At 45.1% G+C, this 20,075-nt stretch overlaps 1 protein-coding gene across 2 annotated transcripts in view; it reads left to right on the plus strand.

Annotated features, from left to right (window-relative positions):
* RBBP5 (RB binding protein 5, histone lysine methyltransferase complex subunit) overlaps positions 1-20,075 on the plus strand; it is a 142,862-nt gene that overhangs the window by 100,892 nt on the left and 21,895 nt on the right. The window contains exons 12-13 of one of the 2 annotated variants that reach the window (XM_082247170.1): positions 17,484-17,713; positions 19,216-19,407. In XM_082247170.1, coding sequence (XP_082103296.1) covers positions 17,484-17,713; positions 19,216-19,407 — 422 coding nt within the window. The remainder of the gene's footprint in view (positions 1-17,483; positions 17,714-19,215; positions 19,408-20,075) is intronic. The other variant, XM_082247171.1, reaches the window with a different exon arrangement.

The raw sequence follows: 20,075 nt of genomic DNA on the forward strand, positions 1-20,075 counted from the left end.
CTGTACGCCGGAAGTTACGTCCGCGTTTCACCCGACAAGTGGGCGTTTTCAAAAGACTGGGCGTCGGACTGGATATTCTAGATCCTTAAGGTCTCCCAGTCTGGCCGGCGAGCGTGTGCAGGTTATTGCCCCGCGCTAGGCCTCGCCACGATAGAACCCCAATGAACAGGGGCTGGTCTGCGAGTTGAATACCTTGCTGGGACGCACACGACCTGGTTCGGCCTGAGTCGCAGGGTGAGGTAGGAGCTAGCTTTGCCTCTTGCTCCAGTAAGGGGTGGGGTGGATGTGGTTGTTGCTGATCGGGCTGTCTGGATCGCACAGGAGGATCTTTGAGCAAGTTCCCAGCCCCTGGGGGTTAGTGACTGGGTCAGGAATGTCCTTTGGGCTCCCTGCGGTGGTTATAGGCTGGGGGGGATCGGATGTCTCTTCATCCACGAGTCTGCGCCCCACGTGGCTGGATCAGACCGAAAGTTTAGTCCGAGGCTTTGGGACCTACTTGCAGCTGACCGAGTGCCTAACCAAGCCGACCGAGTGCCTGAGCGAGCTAAGCAGACAGTACTGTTGACGGATGCCAGGTCGGACCGAAAATGAAGGCCGCAGCTTTGCGGCCTACTCGGGCTGTCCGGGTACCTGACTAAGCTGTCCGAGGGACTGACTAAGCTGTCCAGGTGCCTTACCAAGCTGACCGAGGCCTGATGGAGCTGAGCGGAGAAAGGACCTAAGCCATTTAGGTCATCTGGGGGTTCCAAGAAGACGTGGTCGGGTAAGCTGAGAACAGGTCCCTCCAGATCTGCGGACAAATCTCCATCTGCATGAAAAGACGTCCTCATTTGTATCTGGGGTGGGGGGTTGTCTTTGTTTTTTGTCCGGAACCAGGGACCTCCTCGATTCAGGACAAATGGGCCCACAAGCTGCTCTAATTGGGTTACAAGATCGAATTCGGGTGCCGACCGTCGGACAGATTCTTCCTGTCCAAAATACGCCTATCTTCAGTTCGGTTAAGGGATCTACGAGAGGTGGAACAATATCCTGCTGTCGCAAAGGGGGTTTGTGCCGGTTCCCTCTCGGGAACACTTTCAAGGGTTTTATTCAAACCTGTTTACTGTTCCCAGGAAAGAAGGGAAAGTTCATCCAATTCTGGACGTGAAGGCTCTGAATCGCTTTGTGCGTGTACTGTCACGTACCTAATCCGAGGCCGAGATGCAGAGAGGGCTCCCCTTGCGGCTGAGTGCGGCACACCCCTGGGGTTGAGACAGAGGGTGTAGCGCCCACAGAAGCACTGGTTGCCGACAGGGTCCTGATGGTAGACAGGCGGTATCTAGCAGAGTGCTGGTCAGGAATACACCGGACAGTCCAAGGAGGAACCAGGAACAACCAGGTAGTAGGTGTAAGACCGGCCGGGGGTCAAACAGCTCGGCAGGAAGCTGCAACAGGTGCAAGCCAAAGGTATAGCAGGAAGGCCAGGAGCAGACAAGTCCGTGGGAAAGCCGAGATCAGGTACTGGAGGGCAGGTAGACAGGAAGCAAATCCGTGGGCCAAGCTGAGGTCAGATAACAGGAGAGCCAAACTGGAGCAGGGATGGTCAGACTAAGCCAAGGGTCAAAGCCAGGAGAGAGAGCAGACAGGTCAGGAACAAACCGGGTCAAACTGGAATCCAGGAAGTAGCAAACGTTCAGGACACAGGAGGAGCTGAAGACAATCCAGCAATTTGATGGGCTGAGCAGAGTCCTTTTTATAGGCCAGTGAATGAGTCTATGGCCAGAGTCCATTGCGGCCATTGGAAGTACTTGCGGAGTTGCCAGTTGCAGCATGACCATTTCTTTGACAGGTAAAGAGGTCTCGAATAGGGTCCATTCGCAAGGTAGTGGCGTTCCTACACCAAGGGGACTTTTTGGCCTCTCGATATCTAGGGCGCATATCTGCACATCCCTATTTACGCTGGACACCAGCGTTTTCTTCGCTTCACTGTAGGAGAGGAACATTATCAATTTGTGGCATTTCCCCTTTGGTCTCAGGGTCTTCACCAATGTTTTAGCTCCGGTATTGGCATTACTGTGACAGCAGGGGATTGCGGTACTAGGGTACCTGGACAATCTCCTCTTAAGAGCACACACCCACTTAGTTCTGGTGGGCGATCTATCAATCTCTGTACGGACTCTGCAAGAGTTGGCTTGGACCATCAATTTCAGAAAATCTGTTTTGGTTCCAGCCTCCAAATTTGTTTATCTGGGACTGACTCTGAATTCAGCCTCTGCGAGGGTGTTTCTTCCTCCAGAAAAGCTGCAAAAGTTGCAGAGGGCGATTCGGTTGCTGTTATCCATTGTCTTGCATTGCATTTCGGACTTGCATGTGAGCTCTAGGCCTGATGGTGTCTACTTTCGGGGCGGTTCCGTTTGCTCAGTTCCACACAAGACCTGTGCAAAGGGTTGTTCTTCTCAAGTGGAACAAGGATCCAAAATCTTTGGACAATCTGATCGGTTAAGTCAAAACGCAAGAAGTGCTCTTCAGTGGTGGCTCCGCTCCTTGGCCCTGTGTCGGGGCAAGTCCTTCCTTCGATTTGCATTGGACTGTGATAACCACAGATGCCAGCCTGTCCGGCTGTGGGGGTGGGGGGGGGGGGGAGTACTTGGAAAGCTGTGTGTCCAGGGGACCTGGACTCTAAAAGAGTCCAGACTTCCGATCAATATTCTGGAACTCAGAGTGATACAGCTTTGCCTGAGTCACTGGACAAATCGTCTGCAGAGTTGTCCAATTCGGATTCAATCAGACAATGCCACGGCTGTGGTTTAGCTCAATCTTCAAGGGGGCACCAAGAGTGTCCTGGAGGCTCGGGAGGTGGACGAGATCCTAAAATGGGCAGAAAACTTTGTTCCAGCCCTCTCCGCTGTGCATATAGCCGGATTCGAAAACTGGCAGGCAAATTACTTGAGGAGTTGGGTGTTGGATCAGGGGGAATGGTCCCTGCACCCGAAGGTGTTTCATCTGCTGTGTCTCCCGTGGGGGACACCCAATGTAGATCTGTTTTTTTTTTTTCGGCTCAACGAGAATGTACAGAGGTTTGTAGCCAGGTCTTGAGATCCTCTGGCCGACACCACAGACGCACTGGTGTTTCCTTGGGGTCAGTATCGGCTTTTCTATGCATTTCCTCAGAAGCTGAAACTTCTGCCGAGGCTTCTGCACAGAAAAGAGATGGTAGGGATTCCGGTCATTCTGATGGCCCCGACTAGCCTTGCCGGTCTTGTTACGCAGATCTGGTAAGGTTGGTCGCTGATGCTCCTTAGGGACTTCCTCTCAGGGAAGATCTGCTGACTCAAGGGCTGATCTTCCATCCTGCTTTACAGTCGCTGGCTTTAACGGCGTAGCTGTTGAAAGCCAGGGTATTGAAGGATAGGGGTCTTTCTAACTCAGTGATTCCTACACTGTTGAAGGCTAGAAAATCTACCTCCAGGAAGATTTTATCATCGTACGTGGAAATCGTACATCTCATGGTGTGAATCGCTTAAGGTGCATCCACGCTCCTTTTCAGTGGCCAGGATTTGGGCTTTTCTCCAAAGAGGGCTATTAAAGGCCAGGAGTCGGCTTTGGCGGTGTTTTTCCAATGCCCTTTAGCTACGCATTCCTTGATTTGCACTTTTACTCAAAGAGTTCGCCATATGGCTCCTCCGATACGGTACTCGTTACCTCCGTGGGACCTTAACTTGGTACTGTCTGTTCTTCAAAACCTCCCTTTGAAAACATTAGGGAGATTCCTCTGCTTACACTGTTACAGAAAGTAGCCTTTTTGGTGGCTATTACCTCTGCTCGCAGAGTGTCTGAATTGGCGGCGCTATCCTGCCAGTCACTTTTTCTGATGGTCCACAGAGGCAAAGTGGTACTTCGACCTAATCAGTCGTTTCTTTCTTGGGTGGTTTCCGATTTCCATTTGAATAAAAACATTGTGCTGCCTTCACTCTGTCCTAAGCCCAAGAATCCCAAGGAAATTGCCTTGAATTCTTTGGATGTGGTTCGGGCAATTGGGGTTTATTTGGCGGCTACTGAGCCTTTCAGTAAGTCAGACTCTTTTTGTCCTCACGGAAGGACCTCGGAAGGTATTGACTGCATCTGCTGCGACCATATCCAGATGAATTAGGCAGACAGTGGTACAGGTATGTTCACTTAAGGGTCAGGTTCCACCTTTCCCTGTGAAGGCGCATTCTACTAGGGCGCTGAGTGCCTCTTGGGCTTTTCGACCTCAGGCGTCGGTAAACAAGTTTGCAAGGCGGCAACTTGGTCGTCTGTGCACGTGTTCACAAAATTCTACAAAGTAGATGTGTTGGCATCATCGGATGCTTATTTGGCTGCAAGGTTTGCAGGCTGCTGTTTAAAGAAATGTTCTTTCTTGGATGAGCTCCAGTTGTTCCTGGTTGAGCTCCATGTTACCTGGTTGGCTAAGTTTATCTTTTGGGAATTACGTTCTTTTCTGCGTTGTTTTCCCACCCCTCACCCCTCACCCCTCATGCAAATGCTGCTTTGGGACGTCCCAATGGTTAAAAAGAATATGGAGCTGTGTCTTTCAATGAATGATAGAGAAAACTGGATTTTTGACTTACTGTAAAATCCTTTTTTCTGAAGTTCATTGACAGAAGCAACACCCGCCCCTATTTCTGAGTGGTTTGGGGTTTTTTCTTCTGACACTGCTTGCAAAAAAACTGAATCCTATAGCAGAGTGAGTGGGTGTATGCCCTCAGGGACTGCCCCATAGGCATGGTAAAGTTTTTTTTTTTTTTTTTTTTTTCCTGCCTAGTGTCCTACTCCTGAAGGGGGCAGCATAACCCAATGGTAAAGAAGAATATGGAGCTGCGTCTGTGAATGTACTTCAGAGAAAAGGATTTTACGGTATGTCAGAAATCTAGTTTTTTCAACTCTCCTCAGCAATGTGTTTCTCGTAATTGGTTTTAGCAACCCTGATTGCCCACTTGCATTTCTTTTTGCATTCTTTTTACTTTTAGAATCCTGATGGTGGGCCTTCAGTCTTATGTTTTTTTAAAGACAATTTTTTTTCTTCTTAATATGCTTTTTTTTAACTTGGTATTTACCCACCCAGTTTTTACTCTTGTTCTTTCACATTTGTTGCCCAGTGGAAAGCACTGAAAAATGCCATTATTGAATAAGCACTTCAGTGGTGATGGTTGCAAGAATTCGGTCCCATGTGCTAATATGTAGTATAGTCAAAGCTTGGTAAAGTTGGCTCTTTTGAAATGTAGTGTACTTATCCTTCGCTCGTGTCTCTCCCTTTCCTATAATTTGGGGTAAACACAATTCTTCTGTGATCCTGGTTTCAAAAATTATCCCTTTCTGCAATCAACTCCGTTTTTGAATTTAGTAGGTCTAGCAGAGCATTGTTCTAGTTGAGGCTTCCACCATTTGACTCATGTAAGTGTCCTGCATGTTCAAGAAATGATGCGCCGCAGCTGAGTGGGCAGATCCAACTGGCCAATCAATTTTCAGATAATTGAAGTTCTACATGATTTTAACATTGCTCTGTCTCCCCCCAGCCATTTTTATTTTTGAGAGAACATGGTTCTCCTTTTCATCCTTGAGGTTACAGGAGCCTATAGCATACACCCTCAATTTACTGTTTTTTAAGTAGTACAAAACGCTGAGTGACACAGGGTGCCTTACAGGTCCAAAACCTTGGTTTGCCAGAAGCAAAGCCCTGTGTTTTTTTTTTTTTTTTTGTACTTAGAACTCCTGTGGGAGTATGCCCATTGTGAAGTGTAAAACGAGAATGGGGTCTGACATCACACTAACCCTGCCTGCTTGAAGGCTTCAGCAGTGAGTACATGGCAGAAACTCTTTAAACACTCATGCCCAGGGTGCCATAACCTCCCAAACCTATTGGTGTGTGGGGCAGTGCCAGCAACCACTCCACTGGTGGTCATGACTTGGAGCCAAGAGTGTTGGTTTATTTCAAATATGTAGACTGACTTGCATCTGTACTAGTACTACCCCTCTGACACACTAGTGCACCTATGTGAACTAGCTCTATGGTACCCTGGTGCACCACATCAATTTCAAGGGGGTTGCTGAGAATATGCAACCTGCCCCTTCCTCTTTCTGAGTACGTCTTCCATCTGGTAATGGTTCACAGCTCTCACTTCATTGGCACAGCAGTTTGCCCATGATATTTGGGTTCTAAGCAGCCTACACTGCTTTGCATCTCTCTCTACAGCAGCTGTGGTCGCGAGCACCCCTCTGGTGACAACATTTTACAGCATATGGCCCACCACAAAGCAAAAGGTTTGGATGGTCTTGCTAGCTTATGCTGTTTGATAGTTTAGTCTAGTTGAAAAAAAAGACATTAATCCATCTAGTTCAACCAATCAAAATAAAAAATAAAAACATACACAAATAGAAATCCTTCATAGACGCTATCCTATACCCTCAGTTGATCCAGGGGAAGGCAAAAAAAAAACCCCCATAAAGCATGAACCAATTTGCTCTAGCAGGGGAAAAAATTGTCTTCTTGATCTATAAGGCAATCACATATTTCCTGGAACAACTACCACTGTTATGTTTTGTACATTTAGGAATGCACTCAGCTCTTTTTAAAACAATCTACTGAGCTGGACAGAACCAGGTACTGCTGGAGTCTATTCAACATTTTCACAGCCCTTACTGTGAAGAAGCCTTCTTCAAATGTGAAGGTTAATTCTCTTTTTTTGAATGTAAAGTGTGCCCCCTTGTCCTCTGTAACGACCTGAAAGTGAATAAATCAACTTCAAGTTCACTATATGCATAAAAACAACTAGGGTGTACTGGCGCAACAAGGACTCAGAGGTGACCCTCAATAGACCTACTATGGGGACATGTAGGACAATAACGGACCTAAATAATATCTGAAGAGTCCATAAAGTCCATAAACACAACAGGTCTGTGAACACTTGAAGGCAGCTTTGTTACAAGTGGAGAAGATGAACTTGCAGGGTACTAGGAGAGAAGACAGCGCCACTCTAAGTGTAATATGACTCGGTGTTTATTAAAAATTCACCATACTGAGTACTCACAATGTACAAGAGGTAAAACAGCAGTGGATATACATCTCAGGGAATCGGTTGGTCCAAATGCCTGGGCGGAAAGGAACTCATGCACTCCGAGGATCCGTGTCTAGCCATGGGGATCGGCGTTATCCGGTCCATGGGGACACTTGCAGCGCTTCCGGCGGCGGACTTCCGGTTTGGGCGTGAAGCGTGGGGCGTGATGACGTAGGCGACGCGTTGTCGGAGCATGCGCTCCTTCCTCAGGTCTATGGGATTGCGGATTTCAGTTCTGTTCCGTTTTTTGGAACGTAACAGAACCCTATTTTTCTTCCGCTTAAATGTAAAGGAAGCAAAATCAGATGTCAGCGGTGTCATAACTACCATAAGGAACATATCTAAAATATTGAATATATTGCAGTTAACCAATCCTTAGATGTCGTGGCTGCATTTTTCTTTTTTCTTTCCTTTTACAGCCAGTAACACACCACCTTATCTTAGACAGCAGCATTGTAAACTTGCATAGAGGGTAGTGTTATATGAACTAGCAGATTCGCATGAACTTTACATAAGTGACTTGCAAATTAAAGCCACGCTTTAATAAACACCTTTTAAGCAGTTACCAGGATATTTTTTTCTTTTTTAGGTTAAAGGTTTTGTAAGTGAATAAATGTAATGAACCATTGTAATCACCACTGAAAATGTTAACTTTTGTCTCAACTCCTTAACTGCCACCTTCACTGGGCAACTTGGTTTGTTTCAGGGAGTTGAAAAATAACAGACCTACTTGCCTGATCACCAGGTGAAAGATATGCAACAAAGCCTTTTCGTGTTTAACATTTGTTAATTGAATCAACAAACTAAGTTCAATCTGCCACTTGAGGACTATGTGCCTATTTAAGTGTGGGATCAGTGCAGTGTTGAGTTGGACAGTGCCATAAAGACTCAGTGACAAATAGTACTTTACAGGATCTATGTATCCCATGTACCTACCATATCCTCTCTTTTGACAGTTTAGCAAATTACAGCACTGATTTTATGACTGCATTGACAATATCTTCAGGTGCAAAGTTCCATTAGTAAGCATGCAAGGAATGGGATTTGCCATACAGTGCCTTGCAAAAATATTCACCCCCATTGACTTTTTACCTATTTTGTTACATTACAGTCTTAAGTTCAATGTTTTGTTAATCTGAATTTTATGCGATGGATCAGAACACAATAGTCTAAGTTGGTGAAGTGAAATGAGAAAAATATATACATAAAACAATTTTTTAGAAATAGAAAACAGAAAATTGGCATGTGCATATGTTTTCACCCCCTTTGTTTTGAAGTCCATAAAAAGCTCTGGTGCAACCAATTACCTTCAGAAGTCACATAATTAGTGAAATTATGTCCACCTGTATGCAATCTAAGTGTCACATGATCTTTCATTACATATACACACCTTTTTTGAAAGGCCCCAGAGGCTGCAACACCCAAGCAAGAGGCACCACTAACCAAACACTGCCGTGAAGACCAAGAAACTCTCCAAGCAAGTAAGGGGACAATGTTGTTGAGAAGTCAGGGTTAGGTTATAAAAAAAAAAATATCCAAATCTTTGATGATCCCCAGGGACACCATCAAATTTATCGTAACCAAATGGAAAGAACATGGCACAACAGCAAATCTGCCAAGAGACGGCCGCCCACGAAAACTCACGGACCGGGCAAGAAGGGCAATAATCAGAGAGGCAGCACAGAGACCTAAGGTAATCCTGGAGGAGCTGCAGAGTTCCACAGCAGAGACTGGAGTATCTGTACATAGTACAATGGGGTGGTAAGTGGGGTCCCCCAAGGCTCAGTCCTGGGACCAACCCTATTCAATTTATTCATAAACAGCATTGAGGACGGGATCAGTAGTTCTATATCAGTTTTTGCAGATGACACGAAATTGGGCAAGGCAATAACTGCACAGCATGAGGTAGATATCTTACAGAATGACCTGAACAAAATAGCAGAGTGGGCAACGACGTGGCAAATGAGATTTAATGTGGAGAAGTGTAAGGTTTTGCACTTGGAGACTAAAAACATAAAAGCACAATACACTTTAGGGGGGGAACCTTTGGGGGAATCAAAGATGGCGAAAGATCTGGGAGTCTTGGTAGAGGATAGACTAGGCAATAGCATGCAACATCAAGTGGCAGCTGCCAAAGCCAGCAAAATATTAGCATGCCTAAAGAAAGGGATGTATTCCAGAGATAAAACTATAATCCTTCCACTTTATAAAACTCTGTTCCGACCGCATCTGGAGTATTCTGTCCAGTTCTGGTCGCCAGTCCTCAGGAGGGATGTGTTGGAGCTGGAGAGAGTCCAGAGAAGGGCAACTACTCTTGGACGTACATCTCAAGGATCAGAACATTCAGGGGTATGAGAGATGATTACGGCCACACACACACCTACACAGGTTGAACTGGATGGCCTATTGTCTTTATTCAACCTCAACTACTATGTAACTATATGTAACTATGCAACTAAACTAATTAGGGGATTGGAGGACCTTTAACTATGAAGAGAGTCTACAATCGCTTAATTTATTCTCCCTGGAGAAGAGACGCCTGAGAGGGGACATGATAGCAATTTACAAATACCTCAATGGTGATCTCAGCATAGAAAAAAAGTTATTCAGTCGCAAGGATTGTATGAAGACGCGAGGACATACAATGCGATTAGATGAGAAGCGTTTTAACCTCAGGCAACGCAGGGGGTTCTTTACTGTTAAGGCTACAAGGTTGTGGAATTCTCTACCACAAGAGGTAGTTTCTGCGGGAAGTATGGCTACTTTTAAAAGACTCTAAGACATACATCTCAAGGATCAGAACATAAGGGGGTATGAGAGATGATTACGGTCACACACACCTACACCGGTTGAACTGGATGGACTATTTTTATCTTTATTCAACCTCAACTACTATGTAACAATAGGCCGTACACTCCATAGAGTTGGGCTTTATGGCAGAGTGGCCAGAAGAAAGCCATTACTTTCAGCAAAAAACAAAATGGCACGTTTTGAGTTTGCGAAAAGGCTTGTGGGAGACTCCCAAAATGTATGGAGGAAGGTGCTCTGGTCTGAGACTAATATTGAACTTTTCGGCCATCAAAGAAAACGCTATGTCTGGCGCAAACCCAACCCAACACATCACATCACCCAAAGAACACCATCCCTACAGTGAAACATGGTGGTGGCAGCATCATGCTGTGGGGATATTTTTCAGCAGCCGGGACTGGGAAACTGGTCCGGGTTGAGGGAAAGATGGATTGTGCTAAATACAGGGATATTCTTGAGCAAAACCTGTACCACTCCGTGCATGATTTGATGCTAGGACGGAGGTTCACCTTCCAGCAGGATAATGACCCCAAACACACTGCTAAAGCTACAATTGAGTGGTTTAAGGGGAAACATGTAAATGTTTTAGTATGGCCTAGTTAAAGCCCAGACCTCAATCCAATAGAAAATCTGTGGTCAAACTTAAAGATTGCTGTTAACAAGCGGAAACCATCCAACTTGAAGGAGCTAAAGCAGTTTTGCAAGGAGGAATGGGCAAAAATCCCAGCGGTAAGATTTGGCAAACTCATAGAGACTTATCAAAAGCGACTTGGAGCTGTGATTGCTGCAAAAGGTGGCTCTACAAAGTATTGACTTTAGGGAGTGAATAGTAATGCACATTGACTTTTATTACTGACTGGTATTTTGTCCTATTTGTTGTTTGCCTCACAATAACAAAAACAAAAAAATCTTCCAAGTTGTAGGCATGTTCTGTAAATTAAATGATGCAAATCCTCAAACAATCCGTGTTAATTCCAGGTTATGAGGCAACAAAACACAAAAAATGCCAAGGGGGTGAATACTTTTGCAAGGCACCGTATATGCAGGCAACCATTTAAGATGCACTATCCTATGAGGTTTTGCAAAATATCGTGAGCCATAACAAGTCCTTTTCCTCAAATTTGCTGTACAAAACACTAGTTCATTTTTTTTTGTCACACTGGATATGATTTCTTCTGTATCAACCAAGGTTTCAAATACATTGCTTGAGACGGTCTCTTAACAGCAGCTATCTTAATTGGCATATCCTTTGCAATTGCTTTTGAAGGCTTTATCGGTACACCCTGGGATTAATGTTAAACCTGCTATGTCATCTTTTGGACCCTGAGCCCTGCATTGTGGCACTTTCTAGCCATTGTGTATTGTGTCTGGTATCTAAGGTCATGCCCTGGCTTTGGAGTTAGAGACAATGTTTTGTATCTGCAAGACATTGTCTCTGGGGGCGTGGCCTGGACGGCAATAGAGTAGGGGGCACACGCTCTGAGGTCTGCTCTCGGTTGATCCTGTTTTTACCATCTCTAACAGAACCTTACCTTTGACAGAGAATATTTGTGCTTACCTGGTTCATGTGTGTGAAGGATTTCTCAGCAACCATTCGGTTATTTACACTCCCTGCTATCATATCTCTCTTTGCACTGTGAGCCCCAGGAAGTGACTCCTTATATGGACATTCCATGAAGTCAAGGTATGGCCAGCCTAGAGACAGAATGTCTGCTGATGAATGATGCGCTTTTGTCTACATTATGTTGATTTGGGCTGTGGCAGCTTTTGTTAAGTGTGGTAATGACCTTACCTATTTGTCTGGGCCATTGTTTAAGTAGTGTCTGATATACTCCCCAGGTGTATAAAAGCCTGTATTCTTGTTTCAATAAACAGTTTTTCTTGACCCTTCAAAACGTAGCCGCTTCTCGTTCCTGGAGGGGGATTTTACTGCATTACCCGGTCGTTCAACAGCTGAACCTGACTCTCCTCTTGGATCTTATGGTTGGGATTATACTACTCCATTACTACACAGGGACTTGCCGGGAAAAAGGACGTCTCCAACGGCTGATACCCTCTCACCACCTGGGTAGCCGTTACACCATCCTAGGTGCCCAAACCTCTCTGAACATTGCTGGATCCGTGTGAGAAGATACCTCCGTCATCCCGGCCATGTCGTCGCCACGTAAGGTCCCCTCCGCTGCCCTTGCGCTTGAAAAATTCCGTAGACGAGACCCAGGCCCGTCGGTGGAAGATGGCGCCTCCGCCCCTTAGACTGCCACTGCCGACACCGCTAAGGTCCTCAATGCGATCTCCACGTACCAGGCCACATTACCATTAAAGATTGAGGAGGTAAAAGTAGAGATATCCCTGATCAAGCAGGACGTGGCTAAGTTGAGAGATCAGGTGACTGACACTGAAACTAGAATTGGCCAGGCAGAGGACCTTATTCACCCACTTCAGCACACTACTGAATCATTACAGAGGCAGTTGCAGCAGCTTGCTCATAAGCAAGATGATCTGGAGAATAGGGCCCATCGCTGCAACATCAGATTTGTTGGCCTCCCTGAGGGTGCTGAGGGCCCTGATCCAGCCACGTTCCTGGAACATCTCCTGACTACTTACTACCTATGGTAGGGAGGCCTTCTCCACTACCTTTATGGTGGAGAGGGCCCACCGCATGCCAGCGCGCCACCCCCCTGAGCGCCAGCTAGAACCTTCATAGCAAAACTTTTGAATTACCGTGACAAAATTCTGCGTTTAACCCGTGACCGTGGTAATATCCCATACCGTAACGCGCAGATCATGGCGTTTCCTGACTTCTCCATAGATGTCCAAAAACAACACTCCCATTTCACGGATGTTAAAAGGAGACTCCGTCTCCACAACTTGAAGTATGCCATGCTGTTCCCAGCCCGCCTGCGAGTGGTATGTGATGGTCGAGCACAATTCTTTGAGAATCCTGACCTCGCTTCGACGTGGCTTGACTGACAAGATGCAGCCAGGAATAACCCTGCGTGAAGTTGAGCTGGCTGCAAGCTGTGAGTGAGTGGAGACCCTCTGGCTTGGCGGGCGACCCCTTTTATTGTGCCCGACAATGGCTGCTGTGGCAGCTGTTTTTGTCCGACTTTGATGGTGTGCCTCCTATATTTTTTTGTCCTACCTCTAGTTTTTCCTAGCAGCGATAGTTCGTCCCCTTTTGTCTGCTGGACGCAGTGTAGAGATGGTTTCTTTTTTCATGTATTACCTGGTCTGCCTGCTTTGTCCTCCTGGTCGTTGAATGGGCTTATTGTCTCTACACTAGTTTTGGGTGTTATGCTCCCGCACAGTTTGAGCAGCGGAGAACGGGGTGGGGGTGGGAGGGATACTGTTTAGCTTTTTGTTGAAATTATTTGTAATTCTTATTATTGCACATGGAATATCTTACTTGACAGCCTCGTGACCAACTGCACTGTTTTTTGCTTCTATACTGTACCTTTGGCAGACCTGCTGTGGGGGCACCGACAACATCATTCCGTACTATATACTTTGACTCCCCGCTATGGCCACCATAAAATTTCTTACATGGAATGTTCGTGGGCTTAGAGATAAAGTTAAAAGATCCACCGTTTGCAGCTGTCTCAAATCCTATAGGGCGGACATGGCAGTCCTGGTGGAAACCCATGCCACGGGACAGGCTTGCACTATGACGCCCATGGGTCGGCTGGGCCTACCATGCTACCTATACTTCACACTCCAGAGGAGTTTCTGTCTTGTTTGCCAAAATGGTTCAGTTATCGCTTGTTTCTGTATGTACGGACCCCCAGGGCGGGTTTATTTTTTTACATGTGATCCTCTATGCCAGAATGTGCCTACTTCTGGCCTGCTATGTCCCCCCCAATATAGCTCTCAGGTGGTTAACGAAGGCATCTCCTTCATGGCCCAACACCCTACTGTACCGGCCATTTGGCTGGGGGACACCCTTCCTTAGATTGTTCACCTCAGACCATGCCCTCTCCTCCACCTACTTCTACCTGACTTGGCCGGTTACTTAGAGACTTTGCACTGACGGACACCTGGCGCCACCAACACCCAAACACCAGGGCCTACTTATGTTTCTCCTCAACACACTCCTCATTGTCCCATATAGATCTAATTGTAGTCTCAGATCAACTACTTCCTATATTGACTGACACGGGCTTCCATCCGAGATCGCTCTCAGACTATGCCCCCTGAGGGCGACGTTCGCTATGTCCCCCCCAGACTGTGCTCCACCCATGGTGCCTTCACCCCTTCTGGCTCCTCGCCCTAGTGGATCAGGAGGACTTGCCCCGGGAATGGCAGTTTTTTTTCAACACCAACCGGGGGTCAGCCACCGCAGCTACTGTTTGGGAAGCCTTTAAACTTCATGTTAGGTCCACCCTATCTAGACGAATTAACCGGTTGAAGGCGACGTCCAGATCTGTTCTCCAACAAGCAATAACCCAGCTTGCGTCGGTAACCGAATCCTGCACCTTAGATGTCACGCCTTAGAATGTATTCGCACTCAAGTCCCAAACCCGCATTGTAGACCAGCTGTACTATGAACAGCAAAACATTGTCTCTAACTCAAAAGCCAAGGCACAACCTCTGATGTAATCCAGTTTTTTCTATATTCCTATTGCTTTCCTTCCTGTAAACAAGGCTCATCAATGATGGGTGCTGTAGTGATTGCCAGTTGGATACTGTATTCGGTATCAGGAAAGTACATATTCGCCAGCACACCTAGGATCCCCAATTACTGTCCAGAAGTTTTTTATTGCAGAGATATCGCATGGCAAAGACAAGTGCAAAGTTTCGAAGCCACGCAGGACCCCTCACATGCCTGATGAAGGGGTCTTGCGTGGCTCCGAAACGTTGCACTTGTCTTTGTGATGTGATCCCTCTGCAATAAAAACCTTTGGACAATAATTGAAGATCCTTGGTGTGTTGGCGAAAATGTACACTTCTCTGATGACCCAGTCTCTGAAAACTCACTTGGTGAGATCGCTTTTCAGGCTGAAACATATGGGTATTTTATCATCTCCGCTTTGGAATCTCTACCCGCACCTCACTGAACTAGTATTTTGCAGGCTACTCTGGTATGTGACTCATTAATAAGCTCTGACTCCTAGTGCTCTCCAGACCCCTGTGTGTTGTGTTAGTCAGCTGCAGGGCAAGGCTCAGTCTAGAGTCATGCCACAGCCCATAGTGTGACCCAGTCTCTTCAGTCTTAAATTTTGAGGCATTATGACATTTTGCAAATAATTTTTTTTCCCGATTCAGAGCATGACACAAGATAGTTGAGCACAAGCAAACTGATACACTGGAAATTGCTTCACAGTTGATGCAGTTTTGCACCTTTTAAAACTACTCAACATTTTCATGTGGTAACAGTTAAGACAGAGATAATAGAGTGCTGACATTCGCTTACTGAAGTGTGGCAAGTGCACTTTGCTCACTTTCTTCTGTCTTTCCAGCCTTCAAAAAGCACTACCCTGTTAAAGACCCACTTCACCAAAACCTTTGGAATCTTCCAGTCCCTGGTCCGGTTTAATTGCCTGCCTGTAGAGACTTATTCATCTTTGGGCACCTTTGACTCTTGTCAGTACCACTTGCCCTGGGTTTGTCTTACTTTGAGCCTAGTTGTTCTCCACTATAAAGTACAGCAGGTCTTTACATAGATGCACAGAGAACATTCCCGGTGTTACGAATGACCTCAGCCAATACTCTCCAGTTACCTGTAGGAGCACTGTCAGTTCCCCCTGAAGGGACCGATGCCTGCAGTCCTGGGACTCCTATATCTATAGGATCATTCTCTTGAGAGTACAATACAGCTTCGCAAAATGAGTCGTATCCTCAATATGCAGCCGCAAGACCCTAATGTGGTTGTAAACCCTCATGTGCCCAGTGAAGTGACTAGCATTAGGTGACACACAGATTAAGCAAACCCTACTTCATAAGTTGTAGCTGTGTATCTGCAGCCATTTCTTCTGTGGATCATCTGAAAACACAAAGATGAAAGGATTTCTACCAAGCTCAGCAGCAGGGGATAGGTATCTGAAAGCTTCACAGAGCCCATAACTCTGAGCCCTGATTGGAGGTAAGAGAGAAAACACCCCCTTCATACAGAGAATAATTACCACTGTGGATAACCGTTTCAGGCTATGCTGCAGCTCCCTCCCCCATCACTTTTCTATGTATTAATTTCCGGAAAAGCTGCCAGAAATGACTGATAAGAGGAACCAGGCAGCAGAGAAAAATTCAGACCATTGTTTCTCCAGGGTGGACCCGTAGATCCACAAGGACGAAATGTCTGTGTTTTGTTTCTTCTGTGTTGTCTCTCTCATGGGCTAGTGACCATTCACCTACACTTTGTTTCTGGGTCTGGGAAGCTGTTGAAATCCTTAAAGTGGCATCCCAGTAAAATCTAACTAAAATCTAAATTTGTTCCGACCCCCAATCCAAGTCTATTCTATGTACACTATAAAAGAAAAGATGTCTATATTTACCGATTTCTGAAGCCTCTCCGGTCCAGTTACATGATTGGGTCCCTGTGCCGATTTCAGTCTAGAGGAGGCACAGCTGACCCTAGTAAGCCTATGGAAGACGTTATCGTCTAGGCTTTGCAGCTGTTGTCTACTTGTCTACGCCTCTCCTCTACGCTGAAGCTGGCGCTTGGACCTGATCATGTAACTGAACTGGAGCGGCTTCAGAATAGGTAAGTATTAGGCACATTTTCTTTCACAAGGTAGGTAGAATAGTCCTAGAATGGGGGTGGGAGTAGATTTAGACTTTTTAATAGATTTTGACTGACATTCCACTTTAAGGAACAATTCATTTACTTTTCTTTCAAGGGTAGGAGCATTTTTTACTCTGTTACTACCATTTCGTATTCCTGAACCCTCTGTTACTGTTAACTTCCCCAAAATAGGATTTCTGTAGATGGGATAGATCGACCTAATTTTTTCAACAGCTTCCACTAAAATTCCTTGCAGACGGTACCGATGGCATATATTGGCAGTACCATACACTTTACCCTGCCTACTCTCCTCTGTAGCTGCTGTTTATCACCTTCCTCTCTGTCTTCAGCTCTGTCCGTTGATCTATTTAGAGAATACTTCCTGGCTGGGGACATTCCTCAGCATAGACTATTCTACAATCATGTGTCCCTCAATAGACTATAAAGAAATTTTTTTTTTTTTTTTTTTTAATTATCACAAAATCTTTTTCTTGAAATCCATTGGGGACACCAGTCCTGCCCCTCTGTTGCTAACAAAATTAAAGTTTTTTTTTAGTTGAAAGTGAGGTTATACATGGACTGGCTAAATGGTTTTGGTTTTGCTAGACTCCAAACCTCCTGTATGCAGCAGTATACCCCAAATATTATCAACTGCTCTGCAATCCTGTATTCCTCAATGCGCTCTAAGAAAAAGATTTTATGGTGAGTACAAATCTTGTTTATATAGAAATTTGTATTTTTGGTGCAGTTGTTTAGTATGCATATATATTTTTTTTAAATTTGTTTTAATATGTATCAAATTGATACATATAACTTTATTTTTTACCATTTCTGATCCATGAGTTGAAATGCTAAAAAAAAAAATTATATTTTCATCCTTGCAGTGACGAGGAGCTGGAAGATATTAAGGCACTGCTTTATCTTCCTATTGCACCCGAGGTAGAAGACCCTGAGGAAAACCCTTATGGGCCTCCCCCAGACACTGTTCAAATGTCACTGGGTGAAGATGGAGCTGGAACAGAAAAGAAGCGTCAGGCTTCCTCAGATGGAGGTCAGCCACCAAAAAAAAAGCCAAAAACCACAGTGGTTGAATTACAAGGAGTGCCTAATGATGGTAAGTTTGAGTCTTTCTGTTATTTGTGAATGTAATAACAAACTATCTCTTGTTTTTTTGTTTTTAAGCCTTTCTCCAGGGAAAACAAAGATTCTTCATTGCAGCTCCGTGGGCTTCCCCCACACTGTAACTGTTAACTGCTTGATTATGTACAGCAGAGGTGGGCAACTTTTGAGACGTGGCGCTCTATCTGAACAACATGGAAGAGTTCAAAGATTACTGGGCTGCAGCGGCCCTTTTTTAATTTTTTAATAGCAGGGCTCCAATAAAAAGTAAGGACAGCATGAAGAAAAGCAAGGAAGTGTTTAGGGGTTAGTGGGACAAAGATTTCCTTTGTATGCAAAGCAAGGAAGCGGCGTTGGCACATTGCTGTTTGCATTTCTGGCACATTGATCCCCACTGGGCTTTCCCTCTCATCCATCCTATAATATCACACACAAGGGATGGACAGGAGTGGATGGTCTGCGGGGATCAGTTCAGTACACAAGGCATGTTGCTTCCCTGCGCTGCTCTGCCAGTGGGGGAGGAGCAGTTCAGACAGAGTGTGAGAAAGTCAGGGATGTAATCTCCCTATCATCTGCCCTCAATGAGTTGTTGACCTCAGCTCTAAAGACTCAGTAGGCTAGGTGAGTAGGCTGTGTGGTCACGGTTTAGGGACTGCTTGACAGTTTTACTTTATTCATTTCATGGCTCTTTGTTTTACACTCTGCTAGTACTTTTTATGGAATGCTTCCCATTTGCATTCTTGGGCCCTTTTTTTGCAGAGTCCATCTTGTAGCTGGAGATTCACAGGTACTTCATCCTGGGCCTATTTCTTTTCGTACATCATGGGACACACAGCCATAAATAATAACATATGGGTTATATAGCCACCTATAGGTGAAGGACACTTGCAACCAATCAGAATTGATGACCTCCTATATAACCCCACCCATACAGGAAGTGCCTCAGTTTTTTTGCCAGTGTCTATAAGGTGAAGGCCGCTGTGGAGAGGTGCTCCACATGTTTGTTATGTTTCAAAGAAGAAGAAAGAAGATTATGCTATCGTACCCCAAACAAAGATCACTGGAACTAAGGGGTTAGCTATCGGATCTATCCAAAACAGTCAGTGGATTAAAAAGATGGTACCCAAGCCTCGGGAAGCAGATACAAGGTTTTTGCCTGTAACGCTTTTCTTTTTAGGCGCTGGACCTTGGGATCCAGACCCTTGGAATACCAAACCCCAAAGGTGCTCCGTGCAGGGTGCTCTACAGGTCCAAGGCCGTGGCCCCTCTTATATAGCGTTTGAAATATTTAAGAACAAAATTATTGAGAGCACTTTACACGCAAGTCTAGAATTACTAGTATTACAGGTATGTTCCACCTGAACTCTGACATAAGCATGATAATTTATCTAATAATATTATATGCTAAAAATAACCAGTATTATTGTATGTTCATTTATCCAATTTTTTTCTATTTGAATGATTTTTTTGTCTTTTGTTTACTTTGCTCACTGACAGAAGTTCATCCTCTACTGGGCGTGAAGGGGGACAGTAAATCCAAGAAGAAGCAGTCAGGACGGCCTAAAGGAGCTAAAGGTAAAGAGAAAGACTCTCAATTTAATCCGAAAACCTGCAAGGGTGACAGGGGCATATCTCTGGAGGCTGCAATGAAAGGCAAAGCTCAGAATGAGCTGCCACAAGTACTGACAGGTAAGGGCAGTACTAATCAGTGCAGATATCACTTCTGCTTCCTGTGCCCCTGGCTTCACGCAGATGTTGTACCCTCGCACACTGCTCTTAAACCATTCAACGCGGGTGGGCACCTGTGTACGACGTTAGAAAATCATGAGAAGAAAAAAAGCCACAATTATTCCAGTATTATTTTGGGAAACTTAGTTATATTTAATGGAAGGATGCATATTTCCTTCATGTAAATACCACAGAAATTCTGTGAAAAATATTAGTCTGGCCTTTGGGAAATTGTATTCAAAAAACGAATACCATTTAAGCCAGAGCAGCAATGTCTGATTTCTTCAAACATGCTTACATGCATTATAGTTTCATTAAGCAAATGGTGGCTTAATGCCCACAATGTTTGGTTTAAGACTAGTTCCATCCTTGTTTTCCTTACCGCAGTAATCATTTCTCTGTGTAAATTGCAAGACCCCTATTTGTTTTTATTTTTTTTTTTATTTTTTTTACAAAGAAAGCTTGAGCACGCCTTTGGGGCAGTCCCTGGAGGTATACTCCTGCATCCTGCTATAGGCATTCCGTTTTTTTCTGCCTAGTCAGGAGTAAGGACCTAGTTTCTTGCTGGGATCTTTGGTAATAGCTATTTTTTTCTTTTTAAAATTATTTTTCTCTTACATCCTCTGACA

Source organism: Pelophylax lessonae, assembly GCF_965119305.1.
Source record: "Pelophylax lessonae genome assembly, chromosome: 2".
Classification (NCBI taxonomy): Eukaryota; Metazoa; Chordata; class Amphibia; order Anura; family Ranidae; genus Pelophylax; species Pelophylax lessonae.